Source organism: Nerophis lumbriciformis, linkage group LG31, assembly GCF_033978685.3.
Source record: "Nerophis lumbriciformis linkage group LG31, RoL_Nlum_v2.1, whole genome shotgun sequence".
NCBI lineage: Eukaryota > Metazoa > Chordata > Actinopteri > Syngnathiformes > Syngnathidae > Nerophis > Nerophis lumbriciformis.
The window spans coordinates 19,320,095-19,340,000 of NC_084578.2; the positions used below are offsets into that span (position 1 = coordinate 19,320,095).

Sequence of the window (19,906 nt, forward strand, 5' to 3'; positions counted from 1 at the left end):
CCATGATGGCAGGTGAGGCCCAGCCTCACCTGCCTCTAGTGACTGCACGTCACTGATAACTACGCAATACTCTTTAAATGCATTACTTTATATTATTCAATTATTTAATTCTACTTTGAAGGTCTTTGTAAATGCATAAATACAGATATGTGGAGTGAAATGCATTTTAAACAAAAAATGTCCTAACTAGGGCTGCAAGGACTAATTGATCAAATCGATTAATTTGATTAGAAAAAAGCTTTGATTAATATTCTGTTGCTTTGATTAATCATTTAATGAGTATAACTAATACAAAATTCTGAAATCCAAACCGCATGGAGGGCCCAAAACTATAAATATGCAGACCGTTTTTGCACGGCCGCTGCAAGAGAGCGCACATGAGCAATGGTGCATGGGTGCTATGATCTGTGTAATGGCAAACAGCGCAGAGTTTTTAAAAATGTATGTATATTATTAATGCACACATGTTGTGTGAATGTTAGGGCAAGCATAACATTTTTTATTTTCAACTATTTAACCATAGTGGTTAAAGTGTGTTTTATCCGATTAGTTGATTAATCAAACAAACTAATCGATAGATACTAAAATAGTCTATAGCTGCAGGCATAGTCCTAACCACTATGACTCTGTACAGCACCTTGAAAAAGTATTCACTATATTTTATTGGAATTTTATGTGAAAGACCGACACAAAGTGGTATACAATTGTGAAGTAGAAAAACATGTATACATGATTTCTTCTTTTTTTTTTTTTTACAAATAAAAAAATGAAAAGGGCATTTTGCAAACATATTGGTCCACCTTGAGTCAATACTTTGTGGAACCATCTTTTTTTGTTGCAATTACAGCTGCAAGTCTTTTGGGGTATGTCTCTACCAGCTTTATGCATCTAGTGACTAAAATGCTTGCCCATTCTTCTTTGCCTAACAGCTCAAGCTCAGTCAGATTAGATGGAGAGTGTTTCTAAACCGCAGTTTTTAGATCGTGCCACAGATTTTTGATTGGGTTTCGGTCTATACTTTGTACCATTCTAACACATGAATATGTTTCATTTTAAACCATTCTAGTATAGCCCTGGCTTTATGTTCAGGGATGTTGTCCTGCCGGAAGGTGAACCTTTGCAAAGTCTCAAGGCCTTGGCAGACTTCTCCAGGTTTTCTTCCCATATTGCCCTGTCTCTGCTGAAGAAGAAAAGCACCCCCAGAGCATGATGCTGCCACCACCATATTTGACAGTGGGGATGGTGTGTTCAGAGTGATGTGCACTATTAGTTCTCTGCCACACCACTTTATGCATTTTGGCTAAAAAGTTCAATTTTGTTGTGATCTGACCAAAGAACCTTCTTCCCCATGTTTGCTGCGTCCCCAACATGGCTTCTGGCAAACTTATTTTGGCTTTCTTTGAACAATGGCTTTCTTCTTGCTACTCTTCCATAAGGAAAACAATTGTGTAGTGCACAACTAATAGTTGTCATGTGGACAGATTCCCCAACCTCAGCAGTAGATCTCTGCAGTTGGTCCAGAATCACCATGGGTCCCTTGGCTGCATCTATGATCAGTGCTCTTCTTGTTCGGCCTGTAAGTTTAGGTGGACACCCTTGTCTTGGTAGGTTTACAGTTGTTCCGTACTCTTAAAATTTCCGGATGATGAATTGAACAGTGCTCTTTGAGATGTTCAAAGCTTGGAAAATCTTTTTATAGCCTAAGCCTGCTTTAAATGTCTCCACAACTTTATCCCTGACTTGTCTGGTGTGTTCCTTGTACTTCATGATGCTGTTTGCTCCCCAATATTCTCTTAACTAACCTCTGAGGCTGTCACAGACAGCTGTATTTGTACTGAGATTAGATTACACACAGGTGGACAGTATTTAGTCAGTAGCAATCATCAAGCTACTTCTGAAGGCAATCGGTTGCACAGAGAGAAAATAAGTTTCAATACTTTTGCTTAGCACACTTTTCAGTTTATTTGTAAAAATGGTTTGACTCATGGATACATTTTTTCAACATCACAATTGTATATAACTCCTTGCGTTTTTATTTCACATACAACTACAATAAAATCTATTTACTTTTGTGGTTGTAATATGACAAAATATGGAAAACTTCAAGAGGGGTGAACACTTTTGCAAGGCGCTGTATCTGGTGGATCAGTCAATACAGATATGTGTTCATTGCTGTACACACTTTTACATTTCTGTATAACTCCGTCTGTATTCATACCACATGGTGTTTTGCTCTTTTTTGAGCAGGCTTATATAATCACTGTTTTCACACTAAACCTGTTCGTAGGTAGATTCAAGTGGGCACTTACTGAAATGACATTTTGACTCAGGTGGGTAGATGTGTTGGTGTGATGGTGAGATCAGCAAGCATGCAGAGAAGTGATTTGTTAAGAGAGGGCTCGTTCTTTTCCACCCACATCTGCAACTCAAGGATAAAATGTAAATGTAATAAAGGGGACCAAGCAGTAATCTGTCGTGAATGACTTCATGCATGCAACCAGTTTTGAATTAGTGCTTGCTTTGAACAAAATGAATGCCCTCTAGGTATTGACTGCTTAGTAGCAATCAGTAGCCTTAGCCAGTTCACTACGGGACAGCAATAAATAATAATTTATTGAAATTTAAGATTTTATTTTTTTTTATGTGTGAAACTTATGAATTTACTTTCATCAGGGTGAGCCTTCTACTGTCATCAGTTTGTGGAAAACCCAAAGACTTAAAACTACTCAATCTGCTCAACAGTGTGTGGATTATATGCGACAATTGGTATCCATTTACTATAGTGTGGTTATGCAGACTTAGTACTGCAATGCTTTCTTCTGTATTTTTAGAACAGTAACTTTCAAAATCCACCAGGAACTTGTGACTGGCGGATCAATTCTGAAATAGTAATGTAGCGATTCTTAGCTTCCCTATACTGGTATCGTTTCTCATATTACAGTATTGATATTTTGACATTTAATTTTAGCCATGATGTATTGATAAACACATTACAAAAAAATGCTACAGCATGGCACTATTGCATTGGCAATGTTGTCATGAGTGTCGTTCGAACTACTGGTGGGCGCAGTTCAAAACCGAACAAAAAATGCAGCATGTTATGGCTTCAAAAGATACATGCAACAGGCAATCTGAGGGGGAGGCAATATGGCTATTTTGAAACTATAATGCTATTTTATAACTACTGGTAGGTATTTTATACTTGTCTTTGACTTCAACTGTTTTCATATGTTCACAAAACAGATGAAACATTTCAAGTATTGTCAATGAATATATACAGGGTTTCGTGGTAGCGGGGGGGTGTATAATGTAGCCCGGAAGAGTTAGGGATGCATGGGATTCTGGGTATTTGTTCTGTTGTGTTTATGTTGTGTTACGGTGCGGATGTTTTCCCAAAATGTGTTTGTCATTCTTGTTTGGTGTGGGTTCACAGTGTGGCGCATATTAGTAAGAGTGTTAAAGTTGTTTAAATCGCCACCCTCAGTGTAACCTGTATGGCTGTTGACCAAGTATGCCTTTCAGTCACTTACGTGTGCAGGTAGAGGCCGCATACAACATGTAACCGGGCTGGCACGCTGTTAGTACAGGCTGTAGAGGGCGCTAATGACAGTGTCATCGCGGCACGCCCTTATTAGTGTTGTTTGGGTGAAAATCGGCAGACGTTCGAGAGGATAGTAGCCCTGAATCACGGAAATGTTCCGGAAAAATCGGGAAGGTTGGCAAGTATGACGCTGTCAAGCGCCATTCATATAAAACTCGCGGGCCGCACTAACATTACATTTTCATATTTAGGTGCGGGCCACAAAACGTCTCACGGGCCGCGTGTCTGAGACCCCTGGTTTATACATAGCACAAAGCAAAAAAAAGCTTTGTATGCAGTGTTATTTCATTTAAAATTTCAAAAGAGTTTTGTGGCTCCCATTGTTTTCTTTAATTTGTTAAACGGGTCAAAATGGCTCTTTGAGTGGTAAGGGTTGCCGACCCCTGGTCTATACGGTGTAGCCAAGGGGCATGAAGTTTCATTTTCTTGATGCAGCATTTATTACTGTGAAAAATATAATGACATTCCTACATTAAGTACAGCATTTGAATGTAAAGTAGCACTAGCCTCCATGAAAGTTACTTTGTATGATCACGTCTGTTTTGTCTGAAACTCTAGTTTAGAGGAGTATTTGATTTGATCTTGGCTATATAATCCTTCATTATATATATATATATATATATATATATATATATATATATATATATATATATATATATATATAGTTGTTTTTTTTCAATAATTATTTCCACTGATCATGCAAGCCTTCTGGTTATTTTTCTATGCTCTTCAGCATGAATTATATCCTTTTTTTAGACTTCTTTTTTTGACCTGTGTGAAAATTGCCCTACATTCAAGCAAAATTAAAGGTCCATGATTCCCCGCATCAACCCCCTGAGGTTTTATGTATGAGTAAGGAAGGATCCATTCGTAGTTTAGCAGTAGTCTGTCAACCACAGAAAATGAAGTACTCTGAGTCCTGACTAGGCCTTCCTGCGCTATACTGTAACCTGTGTTTCAGTGTTCTCCTTACCATGCCACCTGTTTTACAATACATAGTCATAACTATTCACATCTGGGATATGTCTGTTAAGACCACAAATCTTTGGTTGTCATATGTACTGCCTGGCCACCCATACGGGCCTGATTGCCAGTGTGTGCTTTGCGAGTTCGGGTGCACATGAAACCAGTCTTCTCATCCACCTGGTCTTGAAGAAAACGTTTCCTTGGCTGTTGCAGCAGATCTAGGCGGATTTCCTGAGGCCTTGCAGGGAAGCCTGATCACTCAGAGATCACAGGCTACTGTACTACTAGACTGATCCCAACTGAAAATAGAAACTGCTGAATATAGTGTAAAGCCCTAAACAGTGGTAGTCAGTTTTAGGTCTGGATAAAGGAAAGTGTGCGTTGTACTCTAAATTACAACATTGCACATTGTACAACAAGATTGTTTATCTGTACAATAATCTGGTTGGATTCAATTAGAAGTGAAGTGATACTTTAGTCTTTGTATTACATTGTTTTTGTTTTATTGCTAAATGCTTCATATTTAGAAGGTATGCAAAATCTGTCCTGTAAGAAAATTCAGCAGACTCCTCTTGAGCCCCATATACCAGAGGTTATTTAAGAACTAACTGAACCATTTTCTATTGCTGACATCATACTGTTGTGGCTTTTTCCTTACCGCTGCCACGTGTAAATCCAAAATTTGGGGCTGTAATCAGATCCTAAAAGGGACGTGCCAAGTTTAACTTATGGGTTGAGGCCTCGTTCCCATCTCTACCCCTCACTCCCAGCTTCACAAATTTGAGGAGGCCTGTGGGATTTTGCTGCCTGTACTTTTCCAGCAATGTTTGGTGATGACCCTGGTGTTCAGTTGTTTTTTATTTCACATTTAGGGTGGTCTACACAGTTACTGTTATACAGTACATGACAACATAATTATGTCACTGCCAAGTGAACATTGTCACTTTTATATTCAGCATTTGAAATGGAAATAAATACCTGTCTGTAGAGGTGGATGATGTGGCCTAAAATCTGTGATATACTTTGTAGCCTCTTGTGATAACGATATACAGTATGTCACAACATAATATTTGGCATATTAACTATAATAGAACTATTCAATAACTGGTTACATTGCCATTAAGAAAAGCCACCGTTTATTTGTATTTCGTAGGAAAGTAACATATGCAGTTTTGAGAAACATTTATTGTGGAAAACTATACAGCACAATGTTGTAACATTTTCGTATTTGCTTTTTTTCAGTTAAAACAATGAATTGTTTGAAAAATTATTTCAGTTTAAGGCACACATACATTTCAAGTTAAAGTATTTCCCATTAGTGCAATGCCATAAAGCTCATTTTCACCCAGGGCCCATATGTGCTGCTAAAAGGGCCTGTTGAAACTGGAAAACAGTACATTTGATTTAATGCAATGTAATATAAAAGTAACTACTTAACATATTTTTTTAAATAGTTTTTGTTTTATGTATTAGTTATGAAAGTTATAAATAAAACCTATGCATGATATATGTGCTTACAAGCTTTAATGTCGCATAGACTTAATTCTTAGATAATTGTTAAGTATCAAAATCTGAAGCTGCTATATGGAATTAACTAATCCAGTCAAAAAACACAACAAGCTGGGTATCATATACACCAGTATCATTTTCCATCCATCCATTTTCTACCGCTTTATTTTATTAATATAAAATCACCAAATAGTTGCAACAATTTGAAAGTTTGCAAAACATATTTTTAGTTGTCATTCATGGTCGCGACATGATCCCTCAAATCAATTGTTGAAAGTGTGACTTATTTTCATCTCTGATACCGTGGGCGTCTTGTTGCAGATTAGTTTTGAACCACATGGTAATGGTCAATTGAGCAAAGTTCCAAATGGAAACTTTATTGTAACTACCGTAAATAAAGCTCCAAAAAAATTCCAGTCTGTCTTTCAGATGTGAGCTAATTCTCCAATATAGCCACATGCTACTGATTAGGTTAGACGCCATGCAGCCTGACACCGCAATGTGACATTTGTCTGAAACGTTTATATCGTCACCTTGCCAGACCGTTTTGATTTTATGATTTTTTGAATGGCAAATTAATGATGATTGTAACAATATTAATGATCATAACTGCTTCCACACACTGTGTTTTATGTAAAAGTACAGCTGTTTTGTATATCAAGTACAATTTCTTATGACATTTGTTTATATAAACGTAATGCCAAATTGCCAATTACATCTAATGAGTTTAAACCTTTTGTCCCCCAGTTATGCTTTGGCAGATGAGGCCTATCGGTCACTAAGAGACCAAGACAAGGACCAGTGCATTCTTATTACTGGGGAAAGTGGAGCTGGGAAAACTGGTAAGAACCAATTTTTTTATATTTGTATTGTTGCATAAACATTCCTGGGCAATACTTGACTTATACTCTGCAGGCATGTTAACCATACATGTACTGTAATTTCACAAATATATTTTGTAATTATGATACAGGATTTTGGAAGTTCTTGACTTTACAGTATATGAGAACAGGAGAAGAAAATATTAATCCAACATAATGTTTTGAATTCAAGTTGGCCAGTATTTGGTTGGTACATGCATAAAGGAGAGAATTTGCCTTATCAGCTTGGCTTGTCTTGTGACACTACACAAAGGTTTGTCCATGGCCTAGTCAAAACCTGCCCGGAGGGAACTGGATAAGGGTAGATATGAAGGAGACCAGTGGGTCGATTTAGATCAAATCTACAACTTGCAAAAGCAACTTGATTGCATTTTTTAAGAATGACATGCTAGTTTATATATTATAAAAACAGGTCTGTAGACTGTTATACAGTATGTTGACTGCAAGTAAAATGAAAGCGACACTTTAAAAGTAGACCAATTGCATTCGGTATAAAACCCTTTTCCGTGACTAACTGGAGTAAACTATTTTTTACTTGTCACAGAAACTTATCAGTTAGCATTGCGGCTGTCTGGTATAATTGGGAATGTGGAATAATTTGTGTGACATCATTGCTCTTTGCTAGTTTCCAACCCAGCAATTGATCTGCAATGTCTATTTATTCTGTTTAGTGTAATGTAATAGTGGAAAAAAGTAACTGGAAGTTCAACACTAGCCATAAGTCGTATTAGATTTACAGTATACCCAATTATGGGTCACATTGGGACACTATTTGGAGTATAAAACAAGCTGAATGAGTGTTTGGCATATGTTGACAGTTTTTTGTGCTTCTCCTTGGATACACATTCTAATGGATATTGAAAACCCCACTCCCAAGATGCTGGCTAGCTAAACCATGAAGATCAGTTTGGATTTCATTAATCTCATCGCCCCAGAATTTTTGTCGTGGAAGAAGGCCATCAAAAACAGACTTGCCCTAAAAATATGGGTCAACAACACTGATGTCTTGTTTAGAGTTTTCTCTTGCTTTCTTGGTCTTCATATTAGCCAGTGAGTATTATCAAATTACAAAAAGTAAAAGAGAAACGTCTGCATAATATAATGCTACGACCCATTCAAAAAATACCTGAAACATGTACCTCAGTACTCTGAACGCAAATGCTGATAATGATCCTTTTTTTGGCTTATGTAGTATTTGCCCACAATCCTCTACTTTGGCTCAGTCTTTAGAGGACCTGCCAGGATTGTTAGCAATCTGTACAAGCAACTGCTGTCAAGCTCCTTCCTATCCATTCGTGGCACATCACACACATCATCGGTTTTGGGTCACCTTCCTCTCATTGGACAGGATATTTAATATTAATGCCAGCAGTGCTCTTCTATGGCCTCACACTTGTTTGGGACTGCACATGATGCTTGTTAAGCAACAATATCTTTTGAGAGCGTGCACCCTTCTCAAAACACAGTAAGACCTGTTCTCATTCTTATGAGTACCTGCATTATTTCTGCAGGAAAAGTTAAATTGCATTTCTTCCCTGCATCTCTGGTGTCTCATTGGAGTAATGTATAAGTTGGGTGTATGTCCATTCTATTTTGGTCGGTATTCTAACTCAGTGGTTCTCGACCTTTTTTCAGTGATGTACCCCCTGTGAAATTGTTTTTAATTCAAGTACCCCCTAATCAGAGCAAAGCATTTTTGGTTGAAAAAAAGAGATAAAGATGTAAAATACAGCACTATGTCATCAGTTTCTGATTTATTAAATTGTATAACAGTGCAAAATATTGCTCATTTGTAGTGGTCTTTCTTGAACTATTTGGAAAAAAAGATAGGTTTTTATTTATATTTATAAAGGATTTTTGAATCGTCGCTATTTTTAGAATGTTTAAAAAAAATCTCACGTACCCCTTGGCATACCTTCAAGTACCCCCAGGGGTACGCGTACCCCCATTTGAGAACCACTGTTCTGATTGATTCACACCCCTCTATGATGTGTGTCAGAAGGATGAGGTGGAGGGGATTTTAGGGTGAATGATGAGAGTGAAGAATGAGTCATGTCTGGTGACAGTTTGGACTTTATTTTTATCTTTTTGTGTTCTCTCCAGAGGCCAGTAAGCTGGTGATGTCATATGTGGCAGCGGTGTGTGGGAAGGGACAAGAAGTGAATAAGGTCAAGGAACAGCTATTGCAGTCCAATCCTGTGCTGGAAGGTGAGTAAAGTGACCTATACGCTTTGTTTTGTCCCAATTCAAGTGTGATTTACTATCTATTGGTGCCTAATCCACGTCACAACTCCGTGTAATGGCAAAACCAAAAACTGGGGCAACATTTTTGTCTTGTTAATGTTTTCATTGTCCATGGCATGACACACATTAAAACATAACAAATTGAGTAAAGGAGGAAGAAATATGTCTGACAGGAAATGCCCACAAATGATGGGGCTGTATGCTTGTTTTGCTGCTGAAGAGACCTTTCACATCTGCAAAAGTTTAGCTCCCACTTAATTCTTCTCAGGGCGGGGGGCAGAGTTATCCTGTTTCACACAATGCATCTGTGTGTTCTGTGCTCTCACCTTTTCAGAATAAATTGTATGATACTTTTAAAGTACCAGTAGAGTGGAAAAACAAGTTGCCTCTATATTGAAGCTATTATCATATATATATATCTGATGGATGACACCGAAAGACTTACAAAGTTTGCAAGTAAATGGATATGATCAAAAAAGTATAAATCTCACAGATTTCTGATCCATTTTAAAACAATGAGCTCGCCAGACACATCATCGTGTGACGTAGAGGAAGGAACCACATATGCCTTCATCTCCCAACAACAATGCCAGTCATGCAGACGTTGTGAAAACCAACAATTACTTTGGGAAAAATTATGATCCAGAAACTTATATTGTTGATCCTCAATATGATGATGAGCTACAAATTTTAGAGGCTCTGCTAAACAGATCCAACTTTAGTGAAACATGAAGCATCATGTAGCAGTATTGCTAAGTGCTGAATAAGAAATACAAACTACAAACGTAATAAAACGATAGATTATTGTACAATGTCTGCTCTTACTTCAATGACTGGATGTTCATATATTTCCGTTTATATGACCAATTAATCATGATGCACACGAAGGGTTTATAAGGAGAAGTCTCCCTGCAGACACGGTCTCCGATTGTGTGCGTTTGTGTCCATCTTCGGGTATAAATTGAATGTCACAGATGAACAATTTCTAGATTTATGGCTAAATCCTCCTGATACCCAGATGAGAGGCATGATTTATAATCTAGAATAACTTTGACGAGCCGAGACGAGGATGATGCAGGAGCATCAGGACATCGCAGGCCAGCTCACAGTAAAGCAGCAGAGGGCTACTTAGCTGTGTGCCATCAATCCGCTGCTAAAAAATTGTTTGTCTGCGTTAGCGCTTATAATAACATCGCTAATATTCTGTTAATATTTAGGTCACAATTTGTATATTGAGTATTGTTGGTGGGTTTTGGATGGTTGTTTAGAGGGTTTTGTGGGCGGAATAGAGAGCTCCCATTGACAGACTATGTGTTTATGACCTAGAATCCATAAAAAAAGAAAAACATGCGTTTGTCTTATATAGGGATTGTGAATGATAAACAGCACATTTCTCTCTAATTTTTGCGTATTTCCAGTATGACTGATACTATGGTCAGAGTGCTGAAGTTTTACTCTAATGACGTCATTCTACTGAAATTACAGAGCGGCTGACTGGATTTGTGGCATTTTGTGACGTTTAGACAGTATTTTCGCATGCTTTGCGGATTGTAAATTAAATTGGATATGAATTATCGGATACATCCATCCATCCATTTTCTACCGCTTATTCCCTTTTAGGGTCGCGGGGGGCGCTGGAGACAATGTAACCCAATTAAGCATATAAAGACAACTTGTTTTTCCACTCTACTGGTACTTTAAACTAACATTTTCTTTGTTCTCAGATGTGCGCTCTTTTCTAACCCTCTTGCAGGCGTCAAGATATACAAGCTGCAACATTACCTTAAACATACCATACTTTCCAGACTACGGTACTATTCAAGCCGCACCCACCAAATTATGATTTTTTTTTTTTTTTTTTTTTTTTTTTATATATATATATCAGCTGTACTGAACTATGCGTCACAGACACAGTATATAGTGGTAGAAAATATTTTGTAAATGTTTATTTGCATACCTAATTGTTTCCAAACGGTGCCTGTTACACGACAGTACAACAGCTGATCAAACAAAACAGAAGTCCTCATCATGGACCCACCAGCTGCGGAAGCTAGCTCTCCAATCAGTTAAACTGAACTCCACGGTGCCATTTTGGTGAATTTACAAAACTGAAGTAATACAAAAAGACTGTCATTGTAAGTTAGTTAATACTAACACAAACACTTTTAAACATGCATATTCGCTAATGCTAACAACACTAGTTTGATTACATTACAATAGCATGTACACATATGAATGAAAACACTCCCACAGACATCACACATGAGATGGTTAAGTAGGTACAAATTAATTTTGTTATTTTGTAAAACGTACAAACAATGCTTGTTGTGATAAATGAAGAATCCGTTCAAGCAGAAACGCTATGTAAGGTTGGTTTCCGATTTAAGGCACAAACAAGAAGTACATTATCAACCCACAGCACCTGCAGTGAACAGACTTGGCGCCATAACACAAACAACACACCTTTTCAGTGTCTCTGTCGGTGTAGTATGAAAACTATTTGTTGTATATAAAACATTATGGCCGTTAGCTGCACCTTTTATAAACTGCAGGGTTCAAAGCAGCGGCTTATAGTCTGGAAAATATGGTACACTAATCTGCTGCCATGCACAGTTGTGCTACAATGTGTGTTATGCCCTATGCTTTGCTGATAATTGAGTGTTTAAGTAGAAATAATGTAATTTAAGATGAACTGTCACTTTTTGTTACAGTACTATGATTATTTTACTTTCATTTGAATTCACATTTTGAAGCATTTTGATGTAAATGTGCTAAAACAAGGTTCAGTGCTATCTAAGCTTGAAAAGCCCAACTGCTTTACTTAATCCATACAGATCTGTGGGGCCTCATCTGCACAAATGCTTCTTACACATAGTCCTTCACTGATTGACCTCAAACTGGTCGAGGCTCTGTGTTAAGTATCATTAATAATTGATAAATCAAATTTGAGCAGTTTGCGTGTCTGATTTGCCCTATTTTTACTTTATTGTTTGGGACCATGCATTCACTTTGATTTGTAACTTTTTCAGCCTTCGGAAATGCCAAGACAGTGAGGAATGACAACTCCTCAAGATTTGTAAGTGCCTCTACAAGTGACATTATATTCGGCATGTAAGATCAAAACAGTTGCAGGGCTTTGTTTTCATATGTACGGTAAGTCATGCATGTTAGTGGGGAAAAAAAGTTTAAGTATTTGCTGCTGTGGTAACCAAAGTGTGTTGGTTGGTTGATATTTGTTTATATCTATTTTTTTTAATGTACCCTACTTTGGCAATGTATACCATCTTTACATCAGACAGCATTAGTTGTCTGGAAGCTCATGTACACTATATATTTCTGGACTTCTGGACTTCTTAATGTGATTGTTTAGATATTACGTCCTGTCAAGTTTGTTTAGCATCCATCTCCACCAAGTCTGTTTATCACCCCATCTACCGCATACCACAACTGCCCTCTGAATCAGGCCAATTGTTTTAAAGCAAACATGTTCATATTACAATGCCACTTTGACGCTAAAAGTTATCTCCAATAGATATTTATCTTTGACAGTTTTCCCATACAGTGCAGTGAGTGGTACCTCATTTTACAAGCTCAATTTTTTGTACAACCAAACTTGTAACTCAAAACAGTCAGTCAGACCAGGTGAGGCGCACCACGCTATTATTTTAAAAGGAGAAAGTGTGCTGTGCTGCTGTTGCCAGCTTGACGAGTAAGAGGCAACTTGAAGCTGTAAAAAAATAAATAAATGAGCCTCTCAAGTTTCATCTGCTGTTTGTACATTAATGTTACATCGATGATGTCGTTTTACAACAACACAAAAAGATGAGATGTGTTGTGGGTGTATGCATTGTTCTTGCTAGCTTTAGCTTTGTAGTTTAGTCGCTGTTTCAAAGTGGCCGTCTCAACATTGTTTACTTCAGGCTGTGTATTGATGATGAATAAGCGGTATCGGACATATTAAGTGATAAATGGGTTATACTTGCATAGCGCTTTTCTACCTTCAAGGTACTCAGCGCTTTGACACTATATCCACCTTCACCCATTTACACACTGATGGCGGGAGCTACCATGCAAGGCCCCAACCACGATCCATCAGGAGCAAGGGTGAAGTGTTTTGCTCTAGGACGCAACGGACGTGACTAGGATGGCGAAAGCTCTACCAACCGAGCCACACAGTTATTACATATATACATTTTCCCAAACAAATGTTCTTTCTCATTATAATTACAGCATTTCACTCATTTGTATGTCAATCTCCCTGATATTCTGTGTTCAGCAGAAGATTTCGTTGTATTGGTTAACAATGTGACTTTGTCTGCAGTTTTGGAATGCAGAATTCCTATGCCTACCGTTTTTGTGTTACCGGTACATAAAAAGTAGCAACCGTGGTTTAGATCACACACTTTTAACAGATGTGGTCTTTTTTCTGTTCAATCACTCCTCATCCGTTTTATCATCACAAGCTCCGGAATTTGCATGCACTATTATTATTGTTTTTTTTATAATTATATTTTCATGATCGTGAGAAGCCATAATCGAAATTAAAATGTGATTAATTGTCCACCCTTAATCTCAAATCAACCTCAACAATGAATTTATTTGAAATACATTTTATCCATGATTGGCCCTCCTAAAACACTGCAATTTTAAACATGTAATATGCCTTTTAAAAAGAAAAACAACGTTTTAGATACTAATTGTATTGAATCGTGTGGTGCCTAAAGATTCACAGGCCTAATGTTTAGTAATTACTTAATTGATGCACATTATTTCCAGACTTTCCTGGGCCACATAAAACAATGTGGCGAGCTAGATCTGGCCCCCGGTCCCTAAGTTTGACACATATGATCTAGATCATATTAAGGCAGTGCGATTACAGATTTGAACCAAAAAGTTATATGGTTGGACCTCAAAAATCCTACTCTAACTACTATGCCGGCCTTTTATAGCCTGCTCAATGCCGACAAACTTCCTGTTGGTGATACTTGCTTAAATTGCCTGAAATTAATAGTACATGGTACAACTTGCCTGACTTAAATGTTTAGAAGTTACTGTCAGCATTTGAACAATATTTTTTTCTGCAAATTGTAATGACTTCTACAGATGTCCTCAAAACGAGTTGACTAGTTACTTTTTGATGTAGCCCGGTTGTTGTCTTGTTACTTTTTGTAAATATACTTTATTTTTAATTTGTTCAGCCCAGGTATCGCTGCATATTCGTAAACATTAAGAAACACTATATTGTAAGCGTTTTTCAGTCCACACGTACTGTTTAATCACTAATCTGCATAGTACCTAAATCATGCCCATGCTTAGACTTAGACTAGAATTGTAATGGTGAGTATTATAAAGGATTACGGCCTTGATCTGGTTATATTTAGGTAACCTTGGCATAAACCTTCAGACAAGGTCTTCATGACATCCCAACGGATACAGTTCATCAGGCACACGTGGATCAAACCATCTTTTTTCCTTTTACTCAGCGTGGTTTGCTCATTGAGTTTGGTGGGACCAGACTTACCAACTGAGCTTGGACTGTTCTGACCACCAGTTAATAATACATCAGAGGGTGAAAGACAGATGGTTCTCTGTTTATCTTCCAAGTTTCAAATAGAGGAACAGAGGGGACCTGGAATAACTTTTTGTTCACTTCAACTTCTGGCAAAGCAATTGGTTGAGGTTTGAGGTGCTCCCTGCAGCAATTCATAATTTATTTGTGCTTAAGATTATGATTGGTAAATGGTTCCCTACTTGTATTTTTATTGGCTTCAAGGCCCACCTTGGAAGGATGCTTAGTAGTTCTTGGCACACACTGTACAGGGGAATCTCCAATGTCAAACAGTGACGCATGTTGACGTAAAGTTATAAAAATAAAAAAAATCTTATGGATAAAATCTTCAATTTTATCTTGACAACATATTTTTACAGAAAACTTAGAACTCCAATTGTATGATTTTTGAGGTGTGAAATTAGAAAGCTAAGCTAAATATTTTAAGTTTAATTAGGTAATTACTTGCCATCTCATGTATGCTGGTATGACAATCAAGTTACTTGAATACTTGAATTGAATCTAAAAGTCTAGCTGTTTATTTATTACTGGTGTTTTCTGATCAACAGGGGAAGTACATGGACATTGAGTTCGACTTCAAAGGAGATCCTCTGGGCGGAGTCATCAGCAATTGTGAGTAACCCTTTGCTAATACGGTTTTACACCAACCGATTGCTAATATAGTATAATATCTGTCAAAATCAAAAATATTTTCAAAATTCTTATTTTTAACTGACGTGTCAAACATGGATTTGACCAATCTGTTGGTTTTATTTGCCCCCAACTAAAGAGGGTTTAATCTTAGACTGAGAAAACCTTCTCCATAACTGTGCCTCCCGCTCTTCGGCCCTTCTCTGATCTTGCTTTTATCTCGCCTCTTTTCACATTGTTTTGTCTGCGCTGGATTCCCTGCCAGAGGTCACAGAAGGGAGACACAGAGGCACAAGTGACTCTGTGTTTGCTGGCCCAAGTTAATTCTAGCACAAGGGACACGAGAGTGTGAGGAAGAGCCACTGGCATGTGACGTCTTCAGATAGCGCAAGCTTCAGGCTAGACAGCTCAATGTGGATGTACTTAATGAATCGGTCTTTTAGAAGGGACTTGTCCTTACCTCTATGGTCATTTATTAAAGAACCATACAATACTTGCTATTCATTTGTTTTGGATTTGGTTGAGTAGTTCCATGAATGTTTCTCACCTCATGTCAAGGATGCTTTAATACAGAAATGAATAAGATGACCTTAAAACACATTGTAGCTCTCCTAGCAAAGAAGGACCTGTAATACTTCACTACTTTCAGGTTTGTCCACTTAGTGTGTTTGACAGTGTTTTCGGGTGGTGGAATGATGTGTTTAACATAGGCCTGGGCATTATGGCCTGAAGATAAAATCTGAACTTGATTTACGATTTGTTTGTTTCCCTCCATTTTAAAGAAACCGATGGATACAAATGACTGTACACACACTGCATCTTATTCTTAGCAACATTCAAATTTGTACACATATATATATATATATATATATATATATATATATATATATATATATATATATTTGTAGACCTGATATAAATTGTATTTTTTATGCAATCATTTTCAAAGACCTTCCTCTGGGAGGCAATACTTCTGCTTGCATGAAATACATTTGTAAACAAAAATGTAGCATTATGCATTGCATGCAAATAAATAATCTCCAACATTGAGATTAATAAAGTGCAAACTAAAACTTCTGTCTTGAAAAAATACTTTTGTAAATAAAAATGTAGTATTGCACATTGCATGCAAATCAAGATACCAATAATCATTAAATATAAATAAAATCCATCAGATTAATAAAGTGCAAACTTAAAACTTTTGTTCTGAATCAAATAGTGTAAATAAAAATGTCGTTTTGTACATTGTATGCAAATCAATAATCAAGTAAAGCATTGAGATGACTATATAGTTTTAGTAAGTGGTTAAACGCAGGCTTTTCCCTGAAGTATCCTGGGCTCCTATTTAGTGTGTACTGATGTTTAAGACAATGTACGATTCATTGCACATTTAATATATCACTATATTGATAATTAAATGTGTTATATTTCCACGGGAGTTTTGCAGCACGAGCATACGAGCTGTCTGGTTTGGATGTGTTCTCCATACTGTACATGGTACCTTGTGGAAATGATTTTCCCACAGTACGCTGATTCTTTGGTGGAGATGGTGTTGCGGTATTGTTCGCCTTGTAAAGACTTACATTTCCCCCACTCGGCGTGATGCTGTTTCAGATGCTGGAATACGTTTTTTTTAACTGTGCAGCGTGCAGTGTCTTGTTCCACGCCTGTTGCCGCAAATCTAAAGCACTGGCAACACTTTCCTTTTCCTTAAAACAAACGTGTTGCTCTGGTTAGCATTAGCATTAGCCATGTTTTGTTAGGCTTGTGGATCTCCGCTCTGAAGTAAGGGCTAAGGAAGCTCATGCGGGCAAAAAAATAAGAGGAGAAAAACATATTAATTTTTAAATCCTGTGCACCAAAAAACTCAAATGTATTGATTAAAATCAATATATCGTCCAGACCAAGTTCATCTTTAAGTCATACTAGCATTTTTGTTACCTACAGTCTACATCCTTGATCTCAATTCTGTATTGTTACTGTTAGCTACTCCATTAATACACGTTATTTTATTGATGCGGCTTCCACGGTGATTCATAACCTGTGGGTGTGACAGACTCACAATCAGCCTGATCTCCAGGAATGTGTATGGCTCTCCACTTTCGGTGCAAAGTATCGTATCTGACCTCCCAGCAATCACTTGCATGAAAGTCCAGGATAAAAAAAAAACAGGAGACTGGCAGAAAAATGGCAGATCTATAAGCAAAATGCCAGGCCTTTGGTGTTCATCTATCATTAACATCTTGCTTGCTTTTACGTTAATATCAGTAATGTTATTTGCATAAAGCTGTATGGTCTTCATTCATACGTAGAGCCGTCGTTTGCACTGACCTGGTCAGCAGCTGCTATACAATAGTGATGTACGATACCACTGATTTTTCTTTCCGATCCAACAGAGTAAGATTTTGTCTGGTATCGACTATACCCATCCGATACTTTGTGTAAACATACCTAATATGTTTGGTAAAATTTAAAAAGTAGTGTATTTTAAGTGTTGCTGCTTCACCACTTTAGTCATATTTTTTGCGCTTATCTGAGATAGGCTCTAGCACCCCTATGGTTAAGAAACACTGATTTAGACAAGATCTCAATGTATCAATATTTTTTATTTGAGTATCGATATTAAAGCATAAAGATCTACTATAGCTTACCCACTTCAAAACTCACTGTTCAAACAAGTAATCTGGACATGAAATTTTGATTTTAGCTTTATCTGACGACAGAGTTTTTGTAACCTGCCAGCTATACAGTCAAACCATCTGCTTTAAGTCAACTGAGACACAAACAAGGATTTCTTTATTCTCATAGAATTATCATATGATGCCTTTTAATTAAATAGCCCATTAAAACATTATATTGCAGGAAGAAGGAAGCTTAATGTGACTTCAGCCTGACACATTTGGATCATTTCTAACCAGATAAATGGAATACTATCATCCTGCAGGGCAGCTGCTGGTCTCTGTAGTCTTTAATTAAATCATGCTTACTCTAATGCGGTGAGCAGATGATGGTTTTCGTTTTAATCAGGTACACTTAAGTAGAAACCATGGGGAAAGGGCTGTTCTTTTTGTGTTTTCAGAAAAAAAGATTACAAACATTGACTTGGTCACCATGACAACTTAAATGCATGGTTTGGAAATAGGACCTCATGTAAGCGCTACTGTATAATACATACATGTTGAGCCCTAAGGTAAGCATTGGACTGGCATAAAAAGTCAACCATGTATGTATTGTTTAGATGGGCCAGTGAAATCATTAAAGAAAAATGTCAACCATTGTTAGCACCGGACATTTTACCAGCATTGTTTCCATTTGTTTTTCCGTCACTCTTTTAGATCTGCTGGAGAAGTCCCGTGTGGTAAAACAGCCAAGAGGAGAGAGGAACTTCCACATATTTTATCAGCTCTTGTCTGGAGCTTCTGATGACACACTAAGTAAGTTTTTTTTATATTAGCATTTTGTCAAAATTATGGTTAGCTTGCAACTTTAAGGAAGTGTCAGAAATAGGATAGGACTGACTTATTTCTCCCATGGTTGCGGTGCAGATTTTACATTAAATAATACAAGTAAAACTTTAATAAAGGAAAAACTATGAAAAATAAAAAAATAGTCTTATAATAATGCATTTCAGGACACAATAAATTAGGCATCCAACTTGAATGAAACATTGGGTAGCCAGCTGCTTAACTCCCCATTGTTTCCTCATTTCATTAGTTCAAATTAGGTATTCCTCAGACTACAATGGCCAATTTCATCTCGATGTGTGTGTTCCTATTGTTAGGTTTTTCATTTGTATTCATTGTCTTTTTGTCTACACAAAAGTAATGTAGGTTTACCAAGAAGTGGCGTGAGCATTTGCTGCCATATTGCAGCTGGACAAACACATGACCTCCACATTATTGGCACCTTCTTCCTGCCTAACAAACAGTCCAGAGAACAAAGGCAGGCTGTGAAACCTGCTTCTTGTGTTAGTTAGCGTTTCCGTGGATAGAGGGTATTGTTTTTATGTACCGCACACAGGACAGAAGCATAATGGCCATTGACGCATCAGAGAAGGCTTGATTCAGATATAGTTTACACAGCCATTGATGAAATCCCATTCGTGTTCCCACAGACAGAATCTGTTTTCTATTTTGTCTGCGCAGGAGAGCCTTTTTGAATAAAGTTTAGTGCACCCACGTGTTAAAATGTAAAAAAAATTGCAATAAACATCACATACAGACATAAAATAATACAATGATACACAATAAAAAAGGGGTACACTATATAACTCATATGTATCTTCAAAGAGGAAAAAAAACAAACCTAAAATGTCCTATTTGCTCAGCATTGCCCATTTCAAATATGTTTTCTTTTATTTGGTGTTCTTTTAGACCACATGTGCCAAACTCAACGCCCGGGCACCAGGTTTAGCCCGCCACATTGTTTTACATAGCCTGCGAAAGTCTGGAAATAATGTGCAGCAATAAAGTACTTCCTCTTTCTTACTAAACATATTTGTTCTTT

General features: G+C 37.3%; 1 protein-coding gene across 7 annotated transcripts in view; it reads left to right on the plus strand.

Moving 5' to 3' along the window:
- myo1b (myosin IB) overlaps positions 1 to 19,906 on the plus strand; it is a 113,267-nt gene that overhangs the window by 60,192 nt on the left and 33,169 nt on the right. For all 7 annotated transcript variants that reach the window (XM_061926501.1, XM_061926500.2, XM_061926503.2 and 4 more), the window contains 5 exons: positions 6,824 to 6,918; positions 9,061 to 9,165; positions 12,231 to 12,277; positions 15,319 to 15,382; positions 18,736 to 18,834. In XM_061926501.1, coding sequence (XP_061782485.1) covers positions 6,824 to 6,918; positions 9,061 to 9,165; positions 12,231 to 12,277; positions 15,319 to 15,382; positions 18,736 to 18,834 — 410 coding nt within the window. The remainder of the gene's footprint in view (positions 1 to 6,823; positions 6,919 to 9,060; positions 9,166 to 12,230; positions 12,278 to 15,318; positions 15,383 to 18,735; positions 18,835 to 19,906) is intronic.